This window comes from Penicillium solitum (genome assembly GCF_028829755.1).
Source record: "Penicillium solitum strain IBT 25940 chromosome Unknown utg000003l_segment0_segment0, whole genome shotgun sequence".
Classification (NCBI taxonomy): domain Eukaryota; kingdom Fungi; phylum Ascomycota; class Eurotiomycetes; order Eurotiales; family Aspergillaceae; genus Penicillium; species Penicillium solitum.
Window position 1 is genome coordinate 2790747 of NW_027072123.1, and position 24322 is coordinate 2815068.

Sequence of the window (24322 nt, forward strand, 5' to 3'; positions counted from 1 at the left end):
TATTGATTCTATGGTTGAGTCGCCTAACTCGCACCACGAGACCTATCGCATTTAACGTTCGCCGCGTCACGATACATATGCTGATTGTTCAGCTACACATAAATTCCAACTCCAAAGACTCTCTCGTGAGACCCAATAGCATCGGCTCCTGTGCATTTCTCAATACCCGTGCCCGTCGATCTTCGACCAGAGTGTGTTAAATTGCGGGGCCAGAGCGTGGGCAGTATGTACAATGTGTCGTTTTGCTTCGCAAAATGGCGGTGGAACCATCCCCTCAGGCTTAAAAGCTCGAAGATACAGCGTGAATATTGTACATTATACATTAGACTATCCTGGTAGGTTGTACACAGCACGTTGCAAGGTGGCTAGGAGAGCAGAAGAGAGCACGAAGTACGGTGATCGGTGGCGTTTATTGGCCTTGAGGGGTTTTGTTGACGTGATACACCATACAACAGTACGAAGATCATCGTCCACTCCAGTCCACTTCCTTCGTACCAGAACAGTATTCTCCAAGCCACGCCAGGTTTGACACGTTTTCCATTTCGGTTTAACCGGTGGGAGTCGGTAATAGCCACCCCTTTTTCTCTCTCTCTCTCTCCCCCTCTCATTGGAATAGGTAGGTTATACTTTATACGGAGCAGAATAAGCAACAATTTCCCCGTGATTTCTCCATTCAATAGAACCTTCCATTCCATTAGTCTCCATGGAAGCTGAGACAGAAGGAAAAACCCCCGAGATGAGCCCCATACGAATGCCAAGACTAACCTGTAACACGCTACCACAGTCAAGACGATCCTTAATTAAACCTTGACCTGCCCCACGCAGAGTTTGTGAGATCGCTTGCACTTTCGCAGCATGTTACCCTATGTTGTACTCCGTTATATTATATATTATAATTTATTATTTGCACTCCGTACAGAGTGGTCTTTTAAGGCTTTCGGACTGTTATCCTACTTGGGTGTAGTTCAGGGCTGTGTAGATGCAGACTGATGCCTACCGATTGGTTTTCAAAGTACAATGCGAATATTTTATTTGAATATAATCAAATATTAAGGGCCACGTACGTGTTTCTGGAAATTGTCCCCAGATACGCCATCATAAACGTTGAAACAGTGAGATTGTCCTATTAGCATTGGATGTATAATTAGGTAGAGACTTCTCATCCAAGGTACATTGTGGTTGGATCCATGAAGAAAAGGTCCGTGATCACTGATTGGTCCACTATTCGCATGGATCTTTTGACGGTTTTCTTCTTTTTTCCTTCTTTTTTTCCGGATAAATATGGAAGCCAAAATAAGGATCAAAGCTACCCGGAAAAGGGGCAAAACCAAAACCACTTATTAATTTCTTTTTCGAAAGAAATAAACATTATATTAAACAAACCAAAAAGGGAAAACAAATAGGATTTAAAACAATAAAATAACCTGATACATTGGCCGTGGACCCTGAATCTGTTTTTAGCACAAATTTACCCGATGGTTCGTTTCAGTTCATATAATGTCACGAAGTAAGAAATTGGGTAGTGGAAGTTCTAGTCTTCCAGAAAGCCATGTGGTCAATATCCCTTAGATCGAACTGCACAGCTCTCCTTCGAGAAGCCCTCTAGCTTTATAGGGATCAACCTTTAAAATGACCAGAGGCAGAAGGTTCTTCTTGATGGATCCTCAAATCAACAAGCCTATTGGTTCTGGGTTCCGACCTAAGCTCGCGTCACCAATCACTTATTTGGGACTTGAAGGAAATATTCCCCAGTTCATCGATGATTGACAGGTATCCTTGTTGGCCCTAAGCCTAACTGGTATTGTACACTTCGAGCGGCCACCCCCCAACATCCACACATCCCCACTGTTGTCAGGGCTCCCAGACCATGGTTCCTCGTTTCTGCCTCATTTGAAGAACCGGGTCTATAGTACGCAATCAGGGGCATTGGCAAGTTACCTAATCAACCGAGGACCAATGCGACGGGTGACAGGATTTTTAAAAAAGGGAATTACATAGGCAAAAAAAGAGATGACAAGGAAAAATGGAAAAAAAAAAATGGAAAACCTTGTAGAAAACAAGAAACACTCTCTATCCAAGCGCCAGTGAAGTCTGCGATACGCTACGTAGTAAATCTAGAGCATTAAGGGAAGTTGTCCGCGGACCCCTGAACTGATCATCCATTGACAATGACCTGCAGTTGATTTGGGCTAAGTCGATACATCCGTGTTAGTCTTAGTTGGTATGAGAGCCACCTTGTTCCACGTCCGGCGTGATATACATACTTGTGAAAATTAAATTAAATCAAAAATCTCAAAAAAAAAAAACTCTCTCTTAAAAAAAATAAAAAAAATAAAAGACCTTTGGGCGTTTCACCCCGCGATTAGCTTCTACCTGTTGGACTATACCTACCATCTTCGATCTGCTCTTCTTCTCTTCACACCGTTCACTTCATATTCGCTCCTTTGAATACCTTATTTTTCTTTTCTTTTTTCCCTTCTTCCTTTTCTTACTAATCTCTTTTTGGTTATTATCGTTTGGCTTGTCCCCCTAGTGTGGTTTCTTCCTCGATCTCAAACTGGGCCACAATAAACTTCTAGGCCTTCACCCCGTCCAAATCCCCGGCATTCCACGAACACTTTACTATAATTATCATTGATTAATTCGCAATTACTGGACTTGGGAATTTCGGGACTCTGAATCTGGAACCTAATCTATCCTCGACCATTCTATTGCAAGATTACCTCTATACTTTGAGACACACGGCGGGCCCTAACGTACCCCCAACATTCTCGACCTGAAACGCGCGCAATATCATACCTGGTCAAGCGTGGCGCATGTGGATTAGAACTCGGGAATTGAAGCAGCGTCATTCTCTGGAGGTACCCCTCGGTCATATTCTCTCTGCGGTGTCTGTATGGCCCTGCGCGGATTCCTATCGCATTCACCTTTGATCACGCCTCGAGGTACTCTCACCCAGCTGCTTCACAAAGCACGCCTTTCGCTTCGCCAGGGTCTTTGATGCACCTTCGACCGACATCGTGACAAAACCGTGCTCGTGGGAGCTATGCCCATAGCTGTCGACCATATGGCATCAACAGCAAATTCACAAAGCGCCATGGACGCAAATGACAAGAAGCGCAACAAGTTAGGATATCATCGAACCTCTGTCGCATGCGGTCAGTAATACATCCCAAGCACTCATCACCCTTTTTTGCTTGTCGCCTTTCTCTGTCCGTCGTTTTCGCAGTGCGAAGTGTGTCGATCAGGAGGAAATAGACAAACTCTCCTTTCGAGAATGGGGTATTCGCATCTGGCCATGTTACTTATACCTTTACAGTGCACTGTCGACGACGAAAGATCCGATGTCTTGTAGCGCCAGATGATACGGAAGGACGATGTGAAAACTGCATTCGATTGCGAAAGGACTGTCAGTTTTTTCCGGTGGACCAACAACCACCGATTGAAAAGAAATCACGACCAAATTCGAGATTGGAGACACCATCAACCGAGCGCTCAAACACCACGCCAATTGCTTCCTCTCCGACTAATTTGATGGCCGACCCCGCCGAGACTTTCTACCCATACCAGGCTATGCCAATGAGCACCTCGTCCGCGCAGGACATTTCAACTTACAACGTCGGAATGGTTCAAGCCAACATGAGTCTAACTCCAGGTAGGTTTAGACAATCATCTCTGCACTGCAATCCAGATGCATTTGTTGACTGATTGATCCGAACTAGACCGACCCATGGGACCCGGAGACTTTGCTGGGCATCAACCGATTGACCCCGTGGTCGCGTGGGACGAATTTACGACAATGGCGGACCCACAGCTGTTGAATACGATGGCAGCCGGAAAGGGTCAGATGATGAATATGTCACCCAACTTATGGAATCCCGGGAGCATACACTCAGGCCTGCCACCCCCTTCGCCGATATCTGCAGCATCTTCAATGGGAGGCCCATCACAACCTATGGGCCAGACGGCATACGCTATGCAGCCAGACGGAACAGTTTGGCAGGTCCCGCCGCCGCCACCACGAACCATGAGCTACCCTGGACAGGAAATGGGCTCATCATACCCTAATCAATTTCACCCACAAATGCCCACGGAGCTCAAACGGAGAATGACCACACCTGCCGCACAATCCCTGTCTGCCACGAGTGCCATGGCCCCGCAAGGCTCGCCAGGCACGCCTGAGATGCATACGCCAGGGTCGGTCTCATACCCACCAGGAATGAACTACCCGCAATGGCAGGACATGAGTGCCATGTCCGGAATGGGCGTGGTGCCATATCCTATGTACCCCGGCGACGCAGTTCCACAACATGTATACCCGCCTAATCCCGCTTCGATGGGACACCCCGGAGGCCCCTCACGGTCACCGAACCCATGAAACCCTTTTCTTTTCATTTCTTCGCCATATTCTACCTCTGCCACGCTTACCCTTTTTCGCATTTCTTCGAGTCCGAGTTTTTTTTTTTTATCACGTTGCACATCACATTCCTAGACGGCCTGTTTCATTTCTAATACCCCGAGGGACATACACATACCTTTTACCCCCCAATTGGCATTTCATCTTCTATATTTTCACCTCATCCTCATATACCGTGGCGGGTCTGCTTTGCAGCTGGTCATTAGCGGGCGCAAGGGTTTTCGGGTGGCTTTTCTTTCCCATTGTTTCTTGTCTTTTCCTTTTCTATCATGGCATAGTCCCACCTTTTCATTCCCCCTCCATCTCTTCGGGTTCTTTTCAGACCCGGTCTGTTTTTGCGTGTTTTTCTCTATCTCATTTGGTGGCATTTCTTCCCCGGTTGTATGCGCGGGGACTTTTCATGGTTGGTGGTTGTCTGGATTGGAGTGTCATTTCACCTCATATGTTGGAGCTTTTCTTTGGGTCACCCTTATAGACTTTTTTTTTCTCATTCCCCTTTATTCTCATCGAAGATATATGTGTTATTTCGTCAATACATGATACCCTTCTCATTTCTGTCGCTTCTGTGTCATTAGCAAGACGAAGCTCCCGCATGCGAGAAAGATATGGACCAGCTCAACGACCAAGACGGAATAACGATTAAAGGGGTTGCTATACCATATTCCAATCATAAATTGGAGTGATCTCGACCACCTTGTACTATTCATCTGCTCCTGGGCTACGATCTTATCTTTTCTGGGTCTTCTGGGTCTTCTCCAAAGCACGTGCCTAATTTGTGTTGGAAATACTTCATCTGTACTCCGTACATATTGTACATATTGCGCAGGGCGTGCATTGCATATCTATATATTCCTTTTTTAGAATACCTTGGCCTTCTCTCTCGAGGTCTTATTTGTCTATCCCCAATGCACTATAAGAGCCCTAACTGTAAATATGATATGAGTTTCCTGTTTCCTGCTTACAGAACTGTACATGTATGATGCACCCTTGATTTGCCAAAGGCTAATTGTAGGTCACACAATAGTAGCACGGAGTACTCCGTACAAAGAATGGTATTCCTGCTTGCATCGAATAGTTGTGGCATAGCTGAGGAGGCAAAGCTGAGAATGAGTGGTGCATAATAGCTCACATGCAAAGAAATGAACAACAGGCCAGGACCTTGACTTGTTCTCGACGCTCTATTGGCCCGGGATCCTTCCTGTTCCCAAACTGGAAACCCGCACAAAGGTCGATTAAGGCTATTCGTCCGTCGAGAGAAGCCAATTAAATACTCGATATCTGTGAAATGCATTGGGGCTGTGAGGACAATTTATGTCCCTGGATACTCCGGCATATAAATGGCAATTGACTCTGGACTCGAGGCTATCTGAGTTCATGATAACAGACTCCTTGACACATACAGGCAGATAGATAATAAGCAGATAGAAAACCGGAAGAAATCCTGATAACAAATAGCCAGCGGTGATTTGTACATCAACGATCTCGCGAACCCGAGTTGATAGAAGAACCCTTGCATGAAGATAGAATGAAGAAGAGATTGACAAGATAAACAAGAGCATTCTGACATTCGGTTTCCTCCACGGAGATTGTAATCTTTGATTTTCTGTTGCGTGATCTATTAATGGTGTCGCGTCAGTGTTGATATCCCAGATTGCACCAATAATCTGGTCATTCCCATATCTGTGCGAGACGCAATCAGAAATCTCGAAGATCAGTCACATCAGAGATATCGTCATCTTTATCTCACAGACAAAGAGCCTTGGAAGACATTTAGAAGACATAGGAGATAAGGGTCCATTGTCCATTTACAGCATCACAATTGACGCCTTAGGATCCGCACTGGAGGATCCCCCGGAGATCCGATGGAAAGTGAAACTCTGGGGTTCAAACCTGGAGATAGGAGAGTTGTAGTATGATGGCGGTGTAGGTGATAGATCCAATGATAATGCATCATTGTGTCAGGCAGGGGTCTTATCTCTCATTCTGCAGGTTGAATTTTCTCTGGAGATACCTAGGATTCTCCCTGTTGGTTGCGATATCAGTGAGCACATTGTTTGGCCCCTTAGGTAGCGTCACGTCTTATCGAGACGGTCTTGGTGGATAAACACACGGCAAGGCGTCAATTTTCTTGGGTTGCTTGAGTGCAACGTATATATAGTGCATTGTCCCTGGTGTTTCCTTTTTGACTTTGGCTTCACTTCGGTGCCAATTCGGTCAACTCGATCAACTGGATCACATATTTCAACTATGTCACCTTGGTTCACCCAGAAGGGAATCAATATTTGGTTTCGTTACATATGCGCAGTGTCGGTCTCCTGTCTCCACGCTTTTCGCCCCTAGGCAGATGCTTCTTCATATGGAATCAGTCAAATGCCTCGACCTTCTAAAGATTTTCTCGCGTAACCGCAAGAACCGCACAAGAAAGGAAAAAAAAAAAAACAGACACTCCAACCCCTCACTGCAATCCTGCGAAGACCATGACCAAAGTACCAGTCAGATTGGCGTTGTGGGCTGAATGTGCAGACGCCACGGTCCACCTCTGTGCCTCGATGACAATAATTGCCCAGTGCTCCTTCCCCCGCGACATAGTCGGGTTTACTCGGGTGCCTGAGACAATGATTTCCCCCACTCACATCCCTGATCCATTTTGGATTTGACAATTGGATTAGACAACACATGACTTTTAGGTGTACGGAGTACTTTATGCTAACAAAGAGATAAGGTCCGAAGTTCCACCGATCTGCACTCTGTTAGGATGACCATGGTTAATTACATTCTAATCACATTCCTATCAGTACTTCTTATCTCGGATTCCCCGACTTGTGGTGGGTCGTGGGGCCAAAAAAACAGAGTCTCCAGGACTGCCCTACTGGAGCTGATTACGCCCAGGGCACCATTGGATCACCTTGTTCGTTTATGCCTCGCGTGCCTGCTCCGTATCCCGATCCGTGTCCCCGTCCCCACATGAGTTGACCAGGCTCCCGGAGACAATTGATATCAAAACGACACGGGATCTTGGGGATCTCTAAATTCATGAGAATGACCGGAGTTGTTCCTTAAACCCGCCTTAGTGCCGCGCCCGTGGCAAACTGGAAAGAAAAGCGAAGAAGAGCAGGGATATTAACTGGTACGGAAGTCCACCTCAGGATCCCCCGCGAAAGTGGCAGATGCCAACGAAGAACGTTGATTTGCGAAGTTGTCGGTTGCCTCTTTTTTTTTTCTTTTTTTCTTTTTTTCTTTACTTGGGTACTTTACCTCTCGTTTGGGAGCGAAACATCGGGGAAATTCCGTGACAGGCCGTCCTGTATATCTTCTCCATACACGGGTGGTACCGCTATCGGGTAATATAGGGATCTTTTTCTGAGCCTCTCGGTGAGCTTCACTCCATTGCTATATGATCGTAGAGAGGTGATATTTATTGCTGGTTCTATATTCTATATCGCATATTTTTGAATATATCCGAGATATAACAGTATCTACTTGCGCTGTGAAAAAAAAAAAAAAAAAAAAAAAAAAACAATTCCCTTTGTTCTTTCCTACTCAAGAAAGGAAAGTAAAAAAAGAAGACCCATAGAACATTTCTTATCTTTTGAGGATCCATCCGTTCCAAAGTTGCTCGGTCTACTATCATTCCGCCCCGCTGCGCTAAGAGCATAGACTATAAACTTCAATATCAATACATCTAATGGTGCATTTTCTCCCTGTAAATTCTTCACGGGTAGCCTGCGGAGAGCCGCCCTCATTGATCTGAAACATCTCAAGAGCATAAGCGATTGATATCCCGAGACAAGATGGATGCCTTTGTTGGCTTTCATCCCACGAGACCTCTCTGACTGGGCCGGGAGGTGTACTCCACCATTAACGAACAGTACCCACTTAGCCTGCATCTGGACTCTCTCCGGAGACGCTAAGGAACATGATGTCTTTGGGAGGTGCCATGTTTTGTCTTCTCAAGCCTGTGCGACTGTTTCCAATTAGCCATGAGAATTGATAGTACCTGCGTTTAGACCGGTCCCGACTCATAGGAGCGGGCAAGGTACATTAGTTTCAAAATTAGTACGGAGCTTGCAACCACTCGGGCCGATGATTATTTGAGATGCCGGTCATATCTATACTCGAAAAAACAATACCAATGTCAAACGATATGATATGTTTTAAATAAAAGAAAAAAAAGATACCGGGGCCGTGCGAGTATGCAAAGAAAGAAAGGATGGCCTTCTAGATCCGACAATACCGAAGTACTCTGACTCTTGACACGAGTTTGATTGGTGGGAGAAAAAAAAAGTCCAAATAGTCTACATATGTACTATGCAGAAAGCAAAATAGAGAGAAAATAAAAATAAAAATAAAAATCAAATCAAAGTAATCGACTTTAAAGCAGACGGGAGTGGCACATCAAAATCTTTAGGAATCGAGCGAAGCGCCGTAAATCGGTCATTTGCCCGTGACAACAGTAATACTGTACGTCTAGTTACATATAGATTACATAAATTACACACCTTGTTCAGCGTCACTCTGGGCCCTCTAGCTCTTGAGATATCATATTATTCTACTTTCCCATCTCTTCTTGGTTTATTTCTGTTCTTTTCTTTTGAATATCTACAATATCTACAATACCTACAATTATCTACAATTCCGTACGGAGTACGTCTTTGATTCTAACTTATACTTGGTTATTGTCATTGGTCGGCAGTAAACCAAAACTGCCATTTCCCCGTCTTTCCCACACAATTTCCCTTCCCTCCTCTCCATCTTTCAACTTTCTTGTCTGCCACTTTTATTCTCATCTTTCCTTTTGTCATACTCGGGAGGATTTTCCCTTCCTTCAAAAGATAGATCTTCTCGGGGCATGAGCGTCTGGAGGGTCTAGCCCCCCCTCCACGACTCATCAGGAAATCCCAAGAGGCGTCTGAGGCTGGGTAGTGGTCTCCAGATCCATCGTGTGTTCGTCGCATCCCAGTCGTCAGCTTAATTATCTTATTATCATATATTATTATCATAAGATCTGTTCCGTGCTAATAGGCGTTTTGCGTTGACAGACCCTGGTCGTTGGCTGAATCCTGCCAATCGTCGCTCGCTTGGCTGCATTCGATCATCAACTTCCGGCAAGGGTCTCGTTTACGGCGGGTACGGGGGAATTTCAATTCAACCCACCTTTTTTTTGGCCGTTCATCCCCTCCCCCACCGCCGTCGCCTTTATTTGAATTACCTCTCCCCTCTCATCGAAACCCTCTCCATCGGAGATTATGGAGGGGATACATCATGGAGGGCATGGGGCATCCCGGCCTTCCCAGCCTATGGCTTTCCCCGACTTCGACGCCGATTCTCATATGATGTCCGACGACTTCTCCTTTGACACTCCATTCAGTCCCTCTGGTTCCTCCAACGCCAATGATGGCGTCCTCGGCAACTCCATCTTTCCCGAATGGACAAACGGTGCATCGCGTGGTGATAGCCCCGATGAGATGCAAAGGAAAGATCCGCTGGCTGCTCAGATTTGGAAACTCTATACCAGGACGAAGTCTCAGTTGCCCAACCAAGAGCGCATGGAGAATTTGACATGGCGAATGATGGCCATGAATCTCAAGCGCAAGGAACGGGAGCAGCAGGCTCGGTAAGAAACACTCCGGCGAACCTCAAAGCACCTAGCTGATTTACTGATGTCCGAACAGTGCCTCGGAAACTCTAAGCCCGACACCGAGCGGCATCGCGCAGATGCGCTTGTCCGACGAAGTATCGCCTAGTGGTCCCGATGTTTCGCACGATATGAACCTTGATACCACTTCAGACCCAATGAATCTGGATGACTTCATCGTTCCCTTTGATTCGCCCGCCGAGCACTCCTCGCATCCTCCTGTCGATCGACACTTTACAGCAACGCCGACTGGATCAATTCCTATTAAATCGCGCAAGGACCATGCGATGATGGATTCGTCCACCGCCGCCTCATTCCCCCACCCACCCCAGGATCAGCGAACAAACTCCGAGTTTGGATACGTCGCCCGTCGGGTTCGCAAAACGAGCGTCGACGAGCGGCAGTTCTTCACTGGTCTGTCTGTTCCAACCCGGAAGCGGCCTGCCGATGCCTCGCCTCAGGTTCCCCCGGTGTCCAACGCTATGATGGCGCAGCACTCGGAACTGTCAGCGGCACTACCGGATTACTCGCTCGATCACCCACCTTCCGCCTTTGCTCTCTCCGGTAATGGCACGGTGGGCCCGCGCAGACCTCAGCACCACCACACGCACTCTAACATTCCATATGGATTGGATACGTATGGTATCAGCGAAGACCACGGGATCAATTCGGCCGGGCCTTATCAGCAAAATTTCCATTTTTCGCCAGATTCTCCAATGACTGCAGGAAATCCTTTCTCGAGTCTATATGCCCAGACACCGCTCGCCTCGTCGCTTAACTCAACCGAGTTCTTCTCGCCCCCGCCTTCTGGCTATCAGTCTACTGTGTCGACCCCGCAACCGATTTATGAAGGGGAGCAGTCGATATTCTTTTCTGATGCGCCCTCCGCTGAATCCCACACCCAACGCCGCATTCCTAATTATATCCAACAGCGTCAGTCGAATCTGTCTGCATCGCTGCAGCCACGTTACATGTACAACATGTCCAACGGCGAATCTCACCCAGGGAACGCAGTTACAGGGCCACCAACCACTCAGGTGTCTGGATTTTCGGTGCCACAGCCGCAGCATATCAACCCGTCACAGGTGCTTGGGCACGGCGAGTTCTCCACAACGGCGCCTGCCAGCAGCATGTTTACCTTTGGTGGTGATTCAGATAATGAGGATGAAGATGGCAACTTCGGTGAACGCGGAGGCATTACCATGCCAAATGACTTTGCCTCTCTGGATGAGTCTGGTGAGATGAGCGCCGGTCTTCATTGGGACGGAGGTTTCCCCGGATCAATACAGTCGCTCCCAGGCTTCAGTGCTCAGCACCGCAAGCATGTTACGATAGGATCCACAGACATGATAGATGGCCCATCTGAATGGAATCAGGGAGGCACTCTTGGCCGCGCGCACGGATCCGCTGCTTCGGTTAGCGAGGTTCGCAACCAAAACCAGGATCCTCGTCGGTACGGGAAGGTTCCTCGCACAGCATCGACCCCCAATGCTGCTGCACTGCTCCGTCAGAGCTTGAATGGCTCAGCCAGCGGGCCTCCGACAAACCACCCCTCGCCAAGCACGCCCCCAGAGTCCGGTCTCAGCAGTGCGGTACCCTCCCGACCAGGCAGCCCTGGTGGGTCGAAAAACGGTGACCCGAATGCGGGACCTACCACCTGTACCAACTGTTTCACCCAGACCACCCCTCTTTGGAGGCGCAATCCAGAGGGCCAGCCTCTCTGCAATGCATGTGGCCTGTTCCTGAAACTCCATGGCGTTGTCCGGCCACTTTCGCTCAAGACTGACGTGATCAAGAAGCGAAACCGTAGCAGCGCCAACACCCTTGCTGTTGGCACTTCCCGATCATCAAAGAAATCTTCCCGCAAAAACTCCATTCAACATGCCCCATCTACATCGATTTCGTCCCGCATGAACACTTCTGAGTCACCACCTTCAATCAATGGATCCAGCACATTGGGGAAACCAGGTGTTGTGCCAATTGCTGCTGCCCCACCCAAGTCCGGTCCCCCAGCTGGCGTTGCTCAGGCTCGTGCTGGTGTGCAAGTGGCACCCAGACGGCAGCGCAGACTCGAAAAGGCACCAACTGGATCCGATCCAGACGCAGACGACAGCCCTAAGTCAGCTGCTCCCGCCAGCCGGTCCAAAGTCGTACCATTAGCTCCGGCGATGGCACCACCCGCAGCCGCAAACCCAGCGAACCACAGTATCGCCGGTGGGCAGGGTGCCAGCCAGGAATGGGAGTGGCTGACAATGAGTCTGTAGTCGGCCTCTACCCCATGATCCTTTTCTTTTGCTGAGTTTTGCCGATGTGTGACGGGGCCTAGCCACCACTATAATCTCACGTATTACACGACTTATGTCCCCGGCGGTCGTGGCTCCTTTATTACTCCCATGTCTTTCCTGATTACTATATGTCACGTGTGCTTTTCCTTTTTGCTTTTTTTGTTGATTTGATTGATACAACCGCGTCTGTCCGGGACCCGAGCTGCTTATTATGTTTTCTTTTCATGTTTGCTTTTTTGTTTCCTTTGTTATCTCGCAGCTCGGAGCCGGGCAGAAGTGCGCATCTCTCTCCGTATTTGATTTCTTTTTTTTTTGATATTTTTTTACTCATTTACTCTTGAACTTCTTGCGCTGCTGAGCAGGCTTTGATTAATAAATCATGTTATCTTTGCGTGATTACTTTTAGACCTGAACTTTCAATATGATCATGATTTTCTCCAATTCATTTCCCTCCGACATTGAGCTTATTACCTTTGGGTGTAATTGAGCCCTAAGTTTTATTTTCTTTCCATCAACTACAGGCTGAGCGAAGAATTACATCACAACTAGCTTCAACCCCGGACATTAAGCCGGGGAAACAATCCACGTCATGTCGACGAATAGTTGGGCGGTACTACTTCTTGAGCTTTCTCGAAATATATTACTTTTGCGCCATATCAATCCAAGTCATATCGCAGTGCATTAAGCCAGCAATCAAATTAACATCAAGATAGCTGGAAAGGCAGTATGGAACCTCTTTCGGTTAATATCAACACATTAACACATTAACATGGCAAAGCTGATTCTTTTCAACAGGGCAACATGTCTAACACAGACGGTGAGTAGCCATCTCGTGGATTTCCATCAGTCATGCAGAATCCAACTCACACATAGCAGAAGCCTCCGAGCAATTCACTACTAAAACAAACACCACAGATAGGGTCACTGGCCGCGTCCATGAGTCTGCTAGTCACGCACGCGAGAAGATAGCTGAACAGCTCCAACCCGGTAGGTTATTTCTGGAGTCGAACCCCGTGTTGTTTCTTTGAGTACCAGCTAAATAGACCGATTACGTTCTGCAGGAGATATGAAGGCGACATCTCGTCGCTCGTCAGATACACCCGATAATATCTGGCAATTCGGCCAGGGTGGTACCAGAGAAGAACGGGATTATGGGCTGGAGAGGGATAAGTCTTTGCTGCAGTCGGCGCAGGAGACGGTGGCCAAGGCCCTTGGAGGAGGGAATCGTGGTTAGTTGCTCATTATAGCGGTAATCTATTGCTGTTTTGGTATAGCTAATCGGAGTATTAAGGTGGGAGTTGAATCCCTCTAGGAAGCCGATTACAGAAGGTTGTTATATAGAATGGAATTTCACGTGAGATGTTTATACATCAACTAGGAAGGTTGATTGCACCATTCCTTCTCCTACCCGTTTATTCATTAAACTCCGGTAAATGCCTAGTAAAAGTCCTCTCCTCATCATACCGAGGTGGGCTACTTCTAGCCATGGCAAGTTTTCTGAATCTTGTGGCGGATTCGCATCGTTGAATTAGATATACTCGGAGACATTAACATCGTTTTTCTAAAGTGTGCATCAAAGTTCTATAATAAAGCTGTTATATAACATAGGTAACTCTTGATGAATTGCAAAAATCTACAATATTGTACTGAAAATAAATATTTCCCGGAATATCACGATATACTTCCCGTTTAGGAAAATTTTATGCCTTAGGCACCAACTGATAAATCACGTGTGATAATGAGAGCGAAAAAAGAATCACAGCCAGCCATCCATCTTCAACAATCAATTGACTTTGCGCAGCCATGGGGTCTAGCTCTAAAAGAAAGAAGGATAAGCAAAAGGACTTCCAGGTTAGAACTTCCAACTGCCGTTTCTTTTGTCTAACCTACTGACCCCTGCAGAAACCTAAACTCAAGGTTGGGAAAACCAAAGCGAAGCCCGACAACTACACCGATACCAGTTTCAAATCGAAGTGTATGTGCATTTTTTCAGGTTGCTTGATGTACTGTTATGCTCACAATTACTAGCAATTGTCCTCACACAACAATCCCTCCACCTTTCCGCCCCAACTTCAAATGCCACATTCACGCATAACCTATCTCTCCTCTCCGCCAAGTCCGACAGCCAACGACGCGACTCACTCGCTTATCTGACTACCACGATATCCTCTCGACCAGTGAACTCGCCTCTGCCACAACCAGTGAGCGTTATTCTACCATCTCTGCTGCCGCTCATCCTCGATGGAACCACCAGCGTACGGACTCAGCTTCTTAAGCTCTTGCGGACCCTGCCACCAGGCGATGTCGAAGACCATGTGGCGCAACTACTTCCCTACGTTCGTGCAGGAATGACCCATCTTGCAGCGGACATTCGTAGCTCTGCTGTGGAGATTTTATCATGGATGGTCGAGGCAGCGGGGGAATCAACAGTTTCCTGTGCGGGAGGATGGATCAAAACACTCAACTGCTTCTTGTCTGTGTTGGGCTGGCACACTGAAGAATCATCGCGGTGGTCCTCAAGCCGGGCTTCATTTGGGAAGTCCGGTAGCCAGGGTAAGCCCATGGTCAAAACGCTTGGGGCTCTGGCGATGTTTTTGGATGCGGGGATCGGGAAACCTTCTATCGGCGGTGTCGATAGTGAGATGTCCGGTGATGATGACGAGAGTGCCGACTGGCCGTTCCCTCTTTGCCAGACCGCTCAGCACATGATCTCGGACTCATCTACCCCATTCGCATATTTGAATCTGTTCGGGAAGCCGCGCGACGAGGAAGGGGAAATGTACGAAACCCGTGAGGACAGGTACCGCGTGTTTTCCACTCGTTTCCAGCCAGCAATCGAGCGTGGAATCAAGAGCGCCAGAGAGGAAGGTGGCGAATTGGGCCGTGCATCATCCGGTGTGAGCAAGGTGTTAAAAGAAGCGATTACGTATGGACCGGGCCCATGAATTTGTTTCAGCCAGGGTTTATGAGCAAAACCAAACCCATCCAATAGAATGGTACCGTGACCTAGGCTGGGGCCTAGAGCTCCTTTTTCTCGGCTTTTACCTATAAAGCCGCCAGTGGAGCACGCATCCGATCGAAGCCAGCTCGGACATCAATACCACGGCGTCTATCTTTACAGAGACGGTCTCGCCCCGCGACCACTGCAACCACCGCCGAATATACCCATCGGTACGCCCCTTCGGCCGGGGTGGTCGTTGGCTTTGCGCCCTTGCAGCAGGCAAAAGCAAGATATATACAATATCAAGGCCTCGAGCCAAAGCCTTAAGCTGTAGCCTCATATATCTTTTCAAAGAATATCGATTTTAGTCATTAATCCCTGTAAGCCAGAAAATCACCAGCAAAATAATCTAACATTATCCAAAAAGTAATCATTTTTTAGAAATCTGGGAATAGAGAACTGAACTTCTATTTGTTCGCAAACCCTAAAAAGGCAAACATTTAAGTTTGTAGATCTATTATTGGACAGGCTACAACTCATTTAGAATGTTGTACATGTACAACATAAGTACTCCGTACTCCGAGTCAATTCTCGATTCCAGCCCAAAGGCTAAAAGTAAAAAGGCTTGGAATGAACATGTTTGCTGTGTATGTGCGCAATACCTAGGTCTGTCTCTTATTCGCTCACCATTTCTTTGTGTTCTTGGAAGTGGATATCTTTTTACACATTTGAGACAAAGAGGGGAAAGACTTGACATGTCTTGTAGCGTGGGTCTGGCACTTCTTTTTATTTTTATTTTTATTATTGTCATTTAAGGATTCGGGAAATTGGGGGACCATGAAGTTGAACACTGCATGTGTGAAGAAGAGCGTTTTTTTCGGAGATTAATGCAGGGAAATCATAGAGATGGTTATGGTGTACGAAGTACTACCTATATAGGTAATGTGTGGGAGGGATCGAGGCAAGGGATAATGACGAAAGTTCAATTTTATGATTCATTCCAGAATCCTATTTCTTCTACGGAATACGGAGTACTCTGTAATTGAATGGGTCTCACATCCAAGGTTTTCCCTAAGACTTTCTCTTGATTCCTAAAGTTGAAATGATACCTATGGATGGATAGATCAATAGTGATATTAGTGGAGATCCACCGATGATTTGTACTCTGTACAGTGCCTACCTATGTGCCTATGTACCTATGTGCCTATATGTGCTTATGTACATATTGATATATTAATACATTATTCAAATCATTCAAATGATTTTAAATTAAAAATATTATGTTATTGAATATCACCCTATTTATTTCCAATAGTTCAAGAATTGAGTGTGAGCTATCTCACCCTCTCATTTCCTCGATCTACACGTACTTTTGCGCAAAGATCGACCATGATCGGCTGTCTCTACCCGTCTGGAGGATCCGTAAAACTTCGGATCTGCAAAGGTCTGATCTGAGCTCTTGCTTTGCTCGGGAACATCACGCTAAGTTAAGTGTTTGGGTTGACATCTTTTGGATTTGATACCTCACATCCGGTGCGGAGTACGAAATACGGAGTACAGGGCGGCCTGACGTTTTCTCTCTTCCCCGGGGCCCCTTACATTCATATCTAAGGGGAACAACAAGGAGAAAATGCAATTAAAGAAGAACAGTTCAATTGAGGATTGGTCTGTGGTTGGTCAGCATTGTCCCTGCCACAATAAACACAATGAAAAAAAGGACTGAATCCCAGACGGCAACATGCAGCTGCATTAGCGAGTTTACCATAGCGCTGTGTCATATTGCCTTCCCGATCCCAAACTATACATCGCAAGTGCCACAGCGTGTTTGACGGGTAGAGTTGTCTAGAGTGAAAGGTTCCCCACAAGGCCTTGCTTGGACGAATCCCTTTGGACGAACCCATTTTCATTATCTGCAGGACCTATCCTTCGGATTTGTACTACCATTTTAGCCTCAACCTGTGTATCTGTGCCTTTCCAGGTTCCGAGAAGGGGGGGGGCTACTCCTGTGTCCTAGTTCAAGGATCCCCTCCAAGTAAGGATACGACAGCTCACCTGAGATCCTATTAAACTCTCTCTATTTCCGTCCCGCAGTTTCGACTTTTGTTCGCTTTTGATTCTCACATACAGAACGCCACCTCGTCAACTCTGGTCGACTTTGTACATATCGACACCCCCTGTATATAGTGGTGTCAGCTTATGTCGACATATCATATTCCTCGCGCGTCCATATAACCACTCAGCCCCCTATCGTGTTGGCCCTCTTAAGCAGGTGAGCATGTCTTGCTCCCGAGCCATTGCCTCGGTTCGTCTTCTAACTTGGGAAGTATAGCATTGTCTATTGCTTTACCCGTTGAACACCCTGCATTTTTATGTCGGCATCCGGGAATCGTCGGATTGCAAAGCCAGCCAGTAATTGATGCTCCGTCTCCCTATGCATCAGTCTGATTCACTGCATGCCTACGCCGTCGCACCAAGCCCAATTGTTCGGACTTATCGACCTGATCCTCCCTCGAAACGCAGGCTCCCCAATATGACGTCCACAAAGACTGGGCCACCGCCTAAGCCTCTGGTCACCCCTAGGCCTCGAGGCGGGAGTACTCCGCGACCAGAAGCCCGATCAGCAGGTACCGCTGAAAGAGCTGGTAGAAATGAAAGCCTAGTGGACATGGTTCGATTCTTCCAGACTCAAAATATGCCCTCTCAGACCCCGCCTCCATCTCAATCTCCATCTCAACCTCAATCACGCTCTCGCGCTCCCTCTCAACCTCAACCCTCGAGTCCTTCCGATACAACCACTGCACTCCCCATTCCTATTTCGCCTAAGGAACCCAAACCTGAAACGATACCAGATCCAAAGCAGGATCTGAAGCCATTTCGTCGTCGCCTCTTGCAGTTTACCCAACGCCAAAAGAAGGAATCAACTCCCAGGTCAAAGGAAGAAGAGCAACAGCGCCAGATCGAAGCACTAACAAGGGGAGGATATCTTATTCCAGCTACGGCTTTACCAAAGGAGTCGAAGGGACAAAAGGAGGCGAAGCGATCAAAAGAAAGCCTATCACAGTCTCTCTCTAGGTCTCTTTCCAAATCAAAGAAAGATGTGGAAACCATTGGACAGCCATGGCTGCAAGCCAAAGTCGATACCGACATACGACCAACTGAAACAAGACGTCGCTTGGGATCTCTGAATCTTGATGACTTTGGCTCAATGGTCGATGTCGCAGTCTCACTCACTTCCGATTTCGACGATTCTATGCCGCCGCCGTATCAGCCAACCGATCACTCCACCTCCCAATCCCCACCAGCTATCCCGACGTCAAGTTCTAGGGCAGACCTTAGCCCTCAAAATATCACTCGACCAGCTTCCTCGTTAGACTCTACCAGTCATTCCTATAGGAATGAGTCAATTGATGAGCAAGTCCAACGGCCATCTAGCTCTGCAGAGTCGAGTATCCGTGCCGACCCTGTCTCACGAGTCACTACCACCAATACATCCGTGGGCGTGGATGGGATAGAGTCACAACCCAGGACCTCCATTGATAACCGAAAGCGAACCCAGCCAGAACAATCTTCTCTTCGCAATGTGACACCCTTGTCACCTACCTTGAAACTTTTCCCTGATGTTGCACCTCCTCGCAAATCTAGCAAGGGTGCATGGAGAAATTCGTCGATTCCTCGGTATCAAACGATCGAAAATACCACAGCATCGCCCGCATCTCCGGCATCCAGCTCACGGACTCGACCTTCTGACAACGTACCCGAAGCTTCAGATGAGGCAAAAAAACTATCGGGTGGTCTTGAAGATGTTGCAGTTAGCGAGGCAGAACCGAAATGCTCAGGTGCTCTTGTGCCTTCTGCGAGCTCTTCTGCAGCGGCACTCTCTACAGACAAAGCACTAGAGAATTCTACCTCGCAAGATGAGACCAAAATTCGGCCGCTCTCGTTGTGTCTGGGCACATTGAAAGCATTTCCTCTCCCAGCACCTACAAGGCCTCTGCCATCACTGCCCGAGGCTAAATGCTCGCCGATTACTCAGGATGGTAACGCTCGGTCTATTCGAGCGACTGACTCTGAGCCATTGTCTTCCAGTCTGAATTCTCCGTCGGCAACACTTGTTGAAGACCGCGAGATTAAATCCGCTGTGGACAGTCCTTGTGCCCTTGACTCGGGCCCGGTAATCGCTCTTGGTAGCGTTGATGCTGGAGGGTCAATGGCCGAAGACGAGGAAAGCTTGATTACCACTTCGCTTTCAGAACACTACCAGCCAACCCCGGAACACTGCACTCCGAGAGGGCGTGTGTCAAGCGTGCGCATCCCTCGAATGCAAGAGCTCCCCGAAAGCCCTTCAAGTCAATGTGATGAAAAGGCCTCAGAGGGGCAGCCTTTGGCCGACTCTCCTGTCCTAGGACACTCTATCCCTACAAAATCCAATGGCAAACGTGCTGTTCTGAAGGAGCTTCAGATCAATTCCCAAGTCGGTCGAAACAACCTTCCATTTGGTCTGCCATCGCCTCCGCCCACTGCATCACTCCCATCAGTTCCACCTCAGCACCCGCTTCCTCCGCCTCCTGGACGAAAGGTTGGCCAACGCAACTACACTGCGCCTAATGTGGCTATTCCGCCACCAATGAGGAACATGGAGGCACATCCTCTACCGGGGCCCTACCGAGGTCCGACCTTATCCCGGAGCGACAGCTCCGGGAGCAGCCTTCGACATGAGAGTTTCCCCGAAACATACCAACAAAGCCGCCCTGAATCTCGCCCAGAGTCTCCGCTTCCATCATCGGACGATGAGGTCTTTGGTCCAGAGATAGACACCAAACATTCGCGCCGGGAGGCCGACAAATACCACCACCTCGAATCAACACGTCGAGGATACGAGACAAGGGATCCACGGCAGATGCCTTCCCGCAATCGACTTCGTTACCCCAATCCCCCGCGCCCTATGACACCTCAAAGCCGCAGCACCCACAGTCGGGAGAAGACTTCGTCTCCTCAGTCACAATATTCCCAATCAACCCACAGATCCAGGGGTTCTCAAAGCAGTCAGCATATCCGCGCTCCTCCTCCAATGGATCACTACCTCGAGGACCGGGTCGCGAATCTAGAACGCCAGAACCAGATCTTACAGGCTGCTCTTATGGCGGCGCTCAACGCTGGAGTTAAGAACCCTCTCGAGGGTCTCAATCTCGACCCAAACATGTCATCCGGCCCCTCACACGCTCCCTTTACGCACCAATACTCCGGCCGACATACATCACGACCTGATAGCTGGGTCAGCTCTTCTCGCAGCAGTGAGCACAGCGGATTTGAGACTTCTAGCTCCTACCGAGACACCCGGCCAAATGTCAAACAGCTGGACAACATGATCGAAGACATCGAGTCTGGTTGGCTGTCGGACAAGTCTAGTTTGAGTGGAGCTCGAATTGCCCGCAAACGATAAATAACGATCTTTTTTTTTCTTTCCTTATATTCTTATATCTTCATGCTTCTGACGGAACGATGTTACTCATTTATTGGCTTGTGATGATTTTTTGGCTTCTATTTCTACATATCCCGGTCCTGTCTATCTTTGCTTATATTTTCTATGATACCATCCTGTTTGACTCTTGATTTTCTTTTTGGATTTATGATATTACACTGAATGTTACGCTATATATCACTGCAAGCAACAATAAATCAGATCTATATAGTTCCCAGTCGAGCTTGACGTAGTTCACTGTATGAAGCTCTCTCATAATCGAAACTACTACTTGGCAGATATTTAATGATAGAGATGGAGTTATCAATTGAAATTTTGTCATTTCACCAGTCTCTGAAGAAGTTAGAGGTCTTTACAGGAGGATTATATCTACCATCCATGGATGGATATTTTTGTGCCCATCCAAATGCTTAGTCATTTATTTTGGAGACGCCCAAGTGCACCTGGTCAACTTCTTGAACTCCATGCGCTCCAATCATTCTGGCTAGAGGAAAGTACATAGCGGAAACAGCAATTGCAAAGACATGAGATACTCAGTGCTCGTCTAACCCATCCCTAACCATACCCTCCCACACCGCATACCGACACTTTTCACATTCCCCCGCGGAACACCCAAATCATGGCGAACTCAGGACAAGTAAGTGCAACCTCTCCTCCAAAGGTGCTGGAAGACTAATAAACCCCAAAGCGCACACAGCAGGTCCCCCAGCATGTCACCGCGCTGCTCTCACACCTCACCTCGCGCCCGGGCGTGCAATCCACCTTGATTCTCTCCCGCAAAGACGGATCCATCATCCAAAGCACAGGACAGCTAGCACAAATGACCGAAGAAAACGGAAGCTCTCGCACCGCACAAATTACACCATCCACAACTGAACCGAACCCTCTCTCCGCCGCCCAGCCCACAGACCCATCCCCTACCTCGCCCACCGTGCCACAGCCCTATCAACCCTCGCAAGCCGAGACACTAGCTGCTCACATCTTCGCTTATGTCTCAAGTGCCGAGGCGCTTGGTGTCTCGCTATCGCGACCCACGCTCACTGTGCAGCGACCCAGCGACAGCCATTGGGATGTTAACTACGACCACGGGAACGGGACGGGCACAGCACGTGAGGAAGACCGGGACGGTGAGGGTGTCGATCGAGACGAGGATGGGGAAGTGAAGCTGCTTCGAATGCGCACAAAGAAACATGAGATCGTCGTTGTGCCAGATCGGAAGTACCTTCTTTGTGTCGTACATGATGCCTCCCCAAGTGGAGGGCCTGGGGCAGCGGGCTCACGCTCCCGGTAGTGTAATTATGGTTCTATATTTGTGAATATGGCTGCTCTTGTGTGGTTCTTTCGGGATTTTCTTTCTTGGTGTGTGTTTACGGGGGTTTGTTTTGTTGGCTTTGGATTTCATACATATACCCGATGGAAGCAAAATCTTCGCATTTAATTCATGTTTTCCATGTCCTGGCTATGTGTAGGACTGCTTATGTATGGGTTTTTAAGAGAGGGGTCTATCTGTTTAGTCCTGCCAAATTGCTGTGTTCCATTTCTTTATAGTGCAGGCAATGTGGGTGGCTGTTCGAGTGAGGCAACCTACTGCTTCTTTTCATATAGATCCATCGATCGCAAGCTCTATGATGTAGAGTCACTATGTCCCTTATCAGGTACTTGAGATATAATGAAATCGAAGTACAACGGAGCTTGAGACCGGAGAAAATCCGTCAACAGCTCCACTGTTTACCCCTCTCAGCGGGCGAGACAATCATCAAGTGGACAGATAGACAGATATCCTTCGTATCTTGCAATCCTCACGCCAAAAATCACATCTATTATCTAGCTATATCAAACGAATCTGATCTTATTCAATATGGCCTCTACTCTTGATGTTTCGGCAGCTCGCTCTCGCTTCCCTGCACTGCAGCAGGAGCAAGTGTATATGGACAATGCTGGTGAGACGGGCCTCCATTTTCATGGCCACGATAGCTCTGAGATCCATGCTGATTGTTAAACTACAGGCGGAAGCCAGGTTCTCGATACTGTGGCCGACTCGTTAGTCCAATCGATCCCATTGTAGATTGCTCCATGTATATGCTGACGCGGCCGTAGCATCCGTCATTACCTGCTGAACACGAATGTCCAGCTCGGAGCTAGCTATAAAGTCTCCCAAACTTCGACTAATGCGTACGATAATGCATACAAAGTGGCTGCTGGGTTCACCAATGCCGCGCCCGAGGAGGTACATTCCCAAGAAGTATCAGAACTGCCCAAATTTCGGGTGCTAATGCATGAAATCGGAAACAGATCAGTATCGGTATCTCAACTACCCAGCTACTGCACAATCTCTCTACGGCACTCAAATTCCAACCTGGCGATGAGCTGGTCCTATCCAAACTTAATCACGAGGCCAATACCTCCCCGTGGGTCCATATAGCAGAGAGGTTGGGCTTGACCGTAAAGTGGTGGGCTGCTTCCGACCCAAAGAACCCAGTGTGCGATCCGTCTGAGTTGAAGTCCCTACTCTCCGATAAGACCAGACTCGTAGCCTGTCCTCATGCTTCCAATATCACTGGCACCATCAGCCCCATCCGAAAGATTGCAGACACTGTTCATGTCTATCCTCGTGTGAGTAATTATGAAGTCTACTAGTTTCCAGGCATTGCTCACACGAACTTATACAGGCACTTCTGTGCGTGGATGGAGTGGCCCTAGCTCCGCATCGTCAGGTCGACGTGAAGGCGTTGGACGTGGATTTCTACGTAAATTGCAACCCAAGCTTTTGCATGACTGGTTCATTGCTGATCTTCTCCCCACTAGGTATTCTCCTGGTACAAGGTGTATGGACCACACTTGGCGCAGCTATATGCCTCATCACGCGTTCACGACCAGATCCAGTCGTTGGGGCATTTCTTCAAGCCCACAGATACGCTAGACCTGAAGCTCAATCTCGCCTCGGCTAATTATGAGCTTACACAGAGTATTCCCCAGGTTGTGGAGTATTTTGGCTCTGACCACAGCACGACCTGGGCCCAGATGGCCGAGCATGAGGAGCAGCTGCAACAGATTCTACTGGAATTCCTAGCTTCTAATAGCCGGATTGATGTTATCGGTGAACCTTCAGCCAGCAAGGAGCTCCGCGTGCCGGTTATTAGTTTCGTTGTACAGGGAGTGGGCAGCCAGCGCCTTGTGGAGGAGGTTGAGCGTCGATCGGCCTTTGGGTTCCGCAGTGGTCATATGTACAGCCACCGGTTACTGGCCGACGTGTGCGGATTGGACAATGTGGAGGACGGGGTGGTGCGGGTCAGTTTCCTGCACTATAACACCGGTGAGTGGATATATCTCGATTGGATTTGTTCGATACTAACAAGGACAGAGGCCGAGGTACGGGGGCTGGTAAAAATATTGCGAGAGGTGCTTGGATCGTTGTAGATAGCTTGTGTACCTCGATGTACAGTATAGTTGGGCTATCTGGATATATTTTATCAAGACTACATGCTATATTTTTTTTCCCGAATTTATCTTTTTCTCCCACTACAACTCCCACCGACTGCATATTTTGCCACTTGGCTGCCCAGTA

At 48.0% G+C, this 24322-nt stretch overlaps 7 protein-coding genes across 7 annotated transcripts; all 7 read left to right on the top strand.

Moving 5' to 3' along the window:
* Nucleotides 1-2437: 2437 nt before the first annotated feature.
* Nucleotides 2438-4387, top strand: N7455_004985 (putative C6 finger domain protein). Its single transcript, XM_040957589.2, has 3 exons — nucleotides 2438-3158; nucleotides 3320-3655; nucleotides 3723-4387. The coding sequence occupies exons 1-3, from the start codon at nucleotides 3047-3049 to the stop codon at nucleotides 4376-4378; spliced, it is 1104 nt and encodes a 367-aa protein (XP_040811962.2). The 5' UTR covers nucleotides 2438-3046; the 3' UTR covers nucleotides 4379-4387.
* Nucleotides 4388-9663: 5276 nt separating this feature from the next.
* On the top strand, nucleotides 9664-12316 carry N7455_004986 (GATA-type transcription factor; the record flags this gene model as incomplete). Its single annotated transcript, XM_040957544.2, has 2 exons — nucleotides 9664-10031; nucleotides 10090-12316. The coding sequence occupies 2 exons, from the start codon at nucleotides 9664-9666 to the stop codon at nucleotides 12314-12316; spliced, it is 2595 nt and encodes an 864-aa protein (XP_040812018.2).
* Nucleotides 12317-13063: 747 nt separating this feature from the next.
* On the top strand, nucleotides 13064-13639 carry N7455_004987 (Armadillo-like helical; the record flags this gene model as incomplete). Its single annotated transcript, XM_065604928.1, has 5 exons — nucleotides 13064-13078; nucleotides 13133-13154; nucleotides 13214-13324; nucleotides 13399-13566; nucleotides 13629-13639. 5 exons carry the CDS (start codon nucleotides 13064-13066, stop codon nucleotides 13637-13639), a joined length of 327 nt encoding a protein of 108 aa, XP_065461828.1.
* Nucleotides 13640-14140: 501 nt separating this feature from the next.
* N7455_004988 (IPI1/TEX10 family protein) lies at nucleotides 14141-15282 on the top strand (the record flags this gene model as incomplete). Its single annotated transcript, XM_040957596.1, has 3 exons — nucleotides 14141-14188; nucleotides 14240-14312; nucleotides 14366-15282. 3 exons carry the CDS (start codon nucleotides 14141-14143, stop codon nucleotides 15280-15282), a joined length of 1038 nt encoding a protein of 345 aa, XP_040811930.1.
* Nucleotides 15283-17709: 2427 nt separating this feature from the next.
* N7455_004989 (uncharacterized protein) lies at nucleotides 17710-20718 on the top strand (the record flags this gene model as incomplete). Its single annotated transcript, XM_040957535.2, has 1 exon — nucleotides 17710-20718. One exon carries the CDS (start codon nucleotides 17710-17712, stop codon nucleotides 20716-20718), a length of 3009 nt encoding a protein of 1002 aa, XP_040811881.2.
* Nucleotides 20719-21376: 658 nt separating this feature from the next.
* Nucleotides 21377-22048, top strand: N7455_004990 (uncharacterized protein; the record flags this gene model as incomplete). Its single annotated transcript, XM_040957620.2, has 2 exons — nucleotides 21377-21394; nucleotides 21446-22048. 2 exons carry the CDS (start codon nucleotides 21377-21379, stop codon nucleotides 22046-22048), a joined length of 621 nt encoding a protein of 206 aa, XP_040811956.1.
* A 567-nt stretch (nucleotides 22049-22615) lies between these two features.
* Nucleotides 22616-24174, top strand: N7455_004991 (putative aminotransferase; the record flags this gene model as incomplete). The annotated part of the gene is made up of 7 exons (XM_040957583.2): nucleotides 22616-22697; nucleotides 22764-22797; nucleotides 22855-22984; nucleotides 23050-23370; nucleotides 23427-23504; nucleotides 23563-24070; nucleotides 24119-24174. 7 exons carry the CDS (start codon nucleotides 22616-22618, stop codon nucleotides 24172-24174), a joined length of 1209 nt encoding a protein of 402 aa, XP_040811900.2.
* Between the last annotated feature and the right edge of the window lie 148 nt (nucleotides 24175-24322).

What these genes read in the sequence shown, in the direction of transcription:
- N7455_004985 (XM_040957589.2), top strand. Translation starts at nt 3,047, where the DNA reads ATGCCCATAGCTGTCGACCATATGGCATCAACAGCAAATTCACAAAGC. An exon ending in TCGAACCTCTGTCGCATGCG is followed by an intron (nt 3,159 to 3,319) that starts GTCAGTAATACA and finishes ATACCTTTACAG; the next exon opens with TGCACTGTCGACGACGAAAG. An exon ending in CAACATGAGTCTAACTCCAG is followed by an intron (nt 3,656 to 3,722) that starts GTAGGTTTAGAC and finishes GATCCGAACTAG; the next exon opens with ACCGACCCATGGGACCCGGA.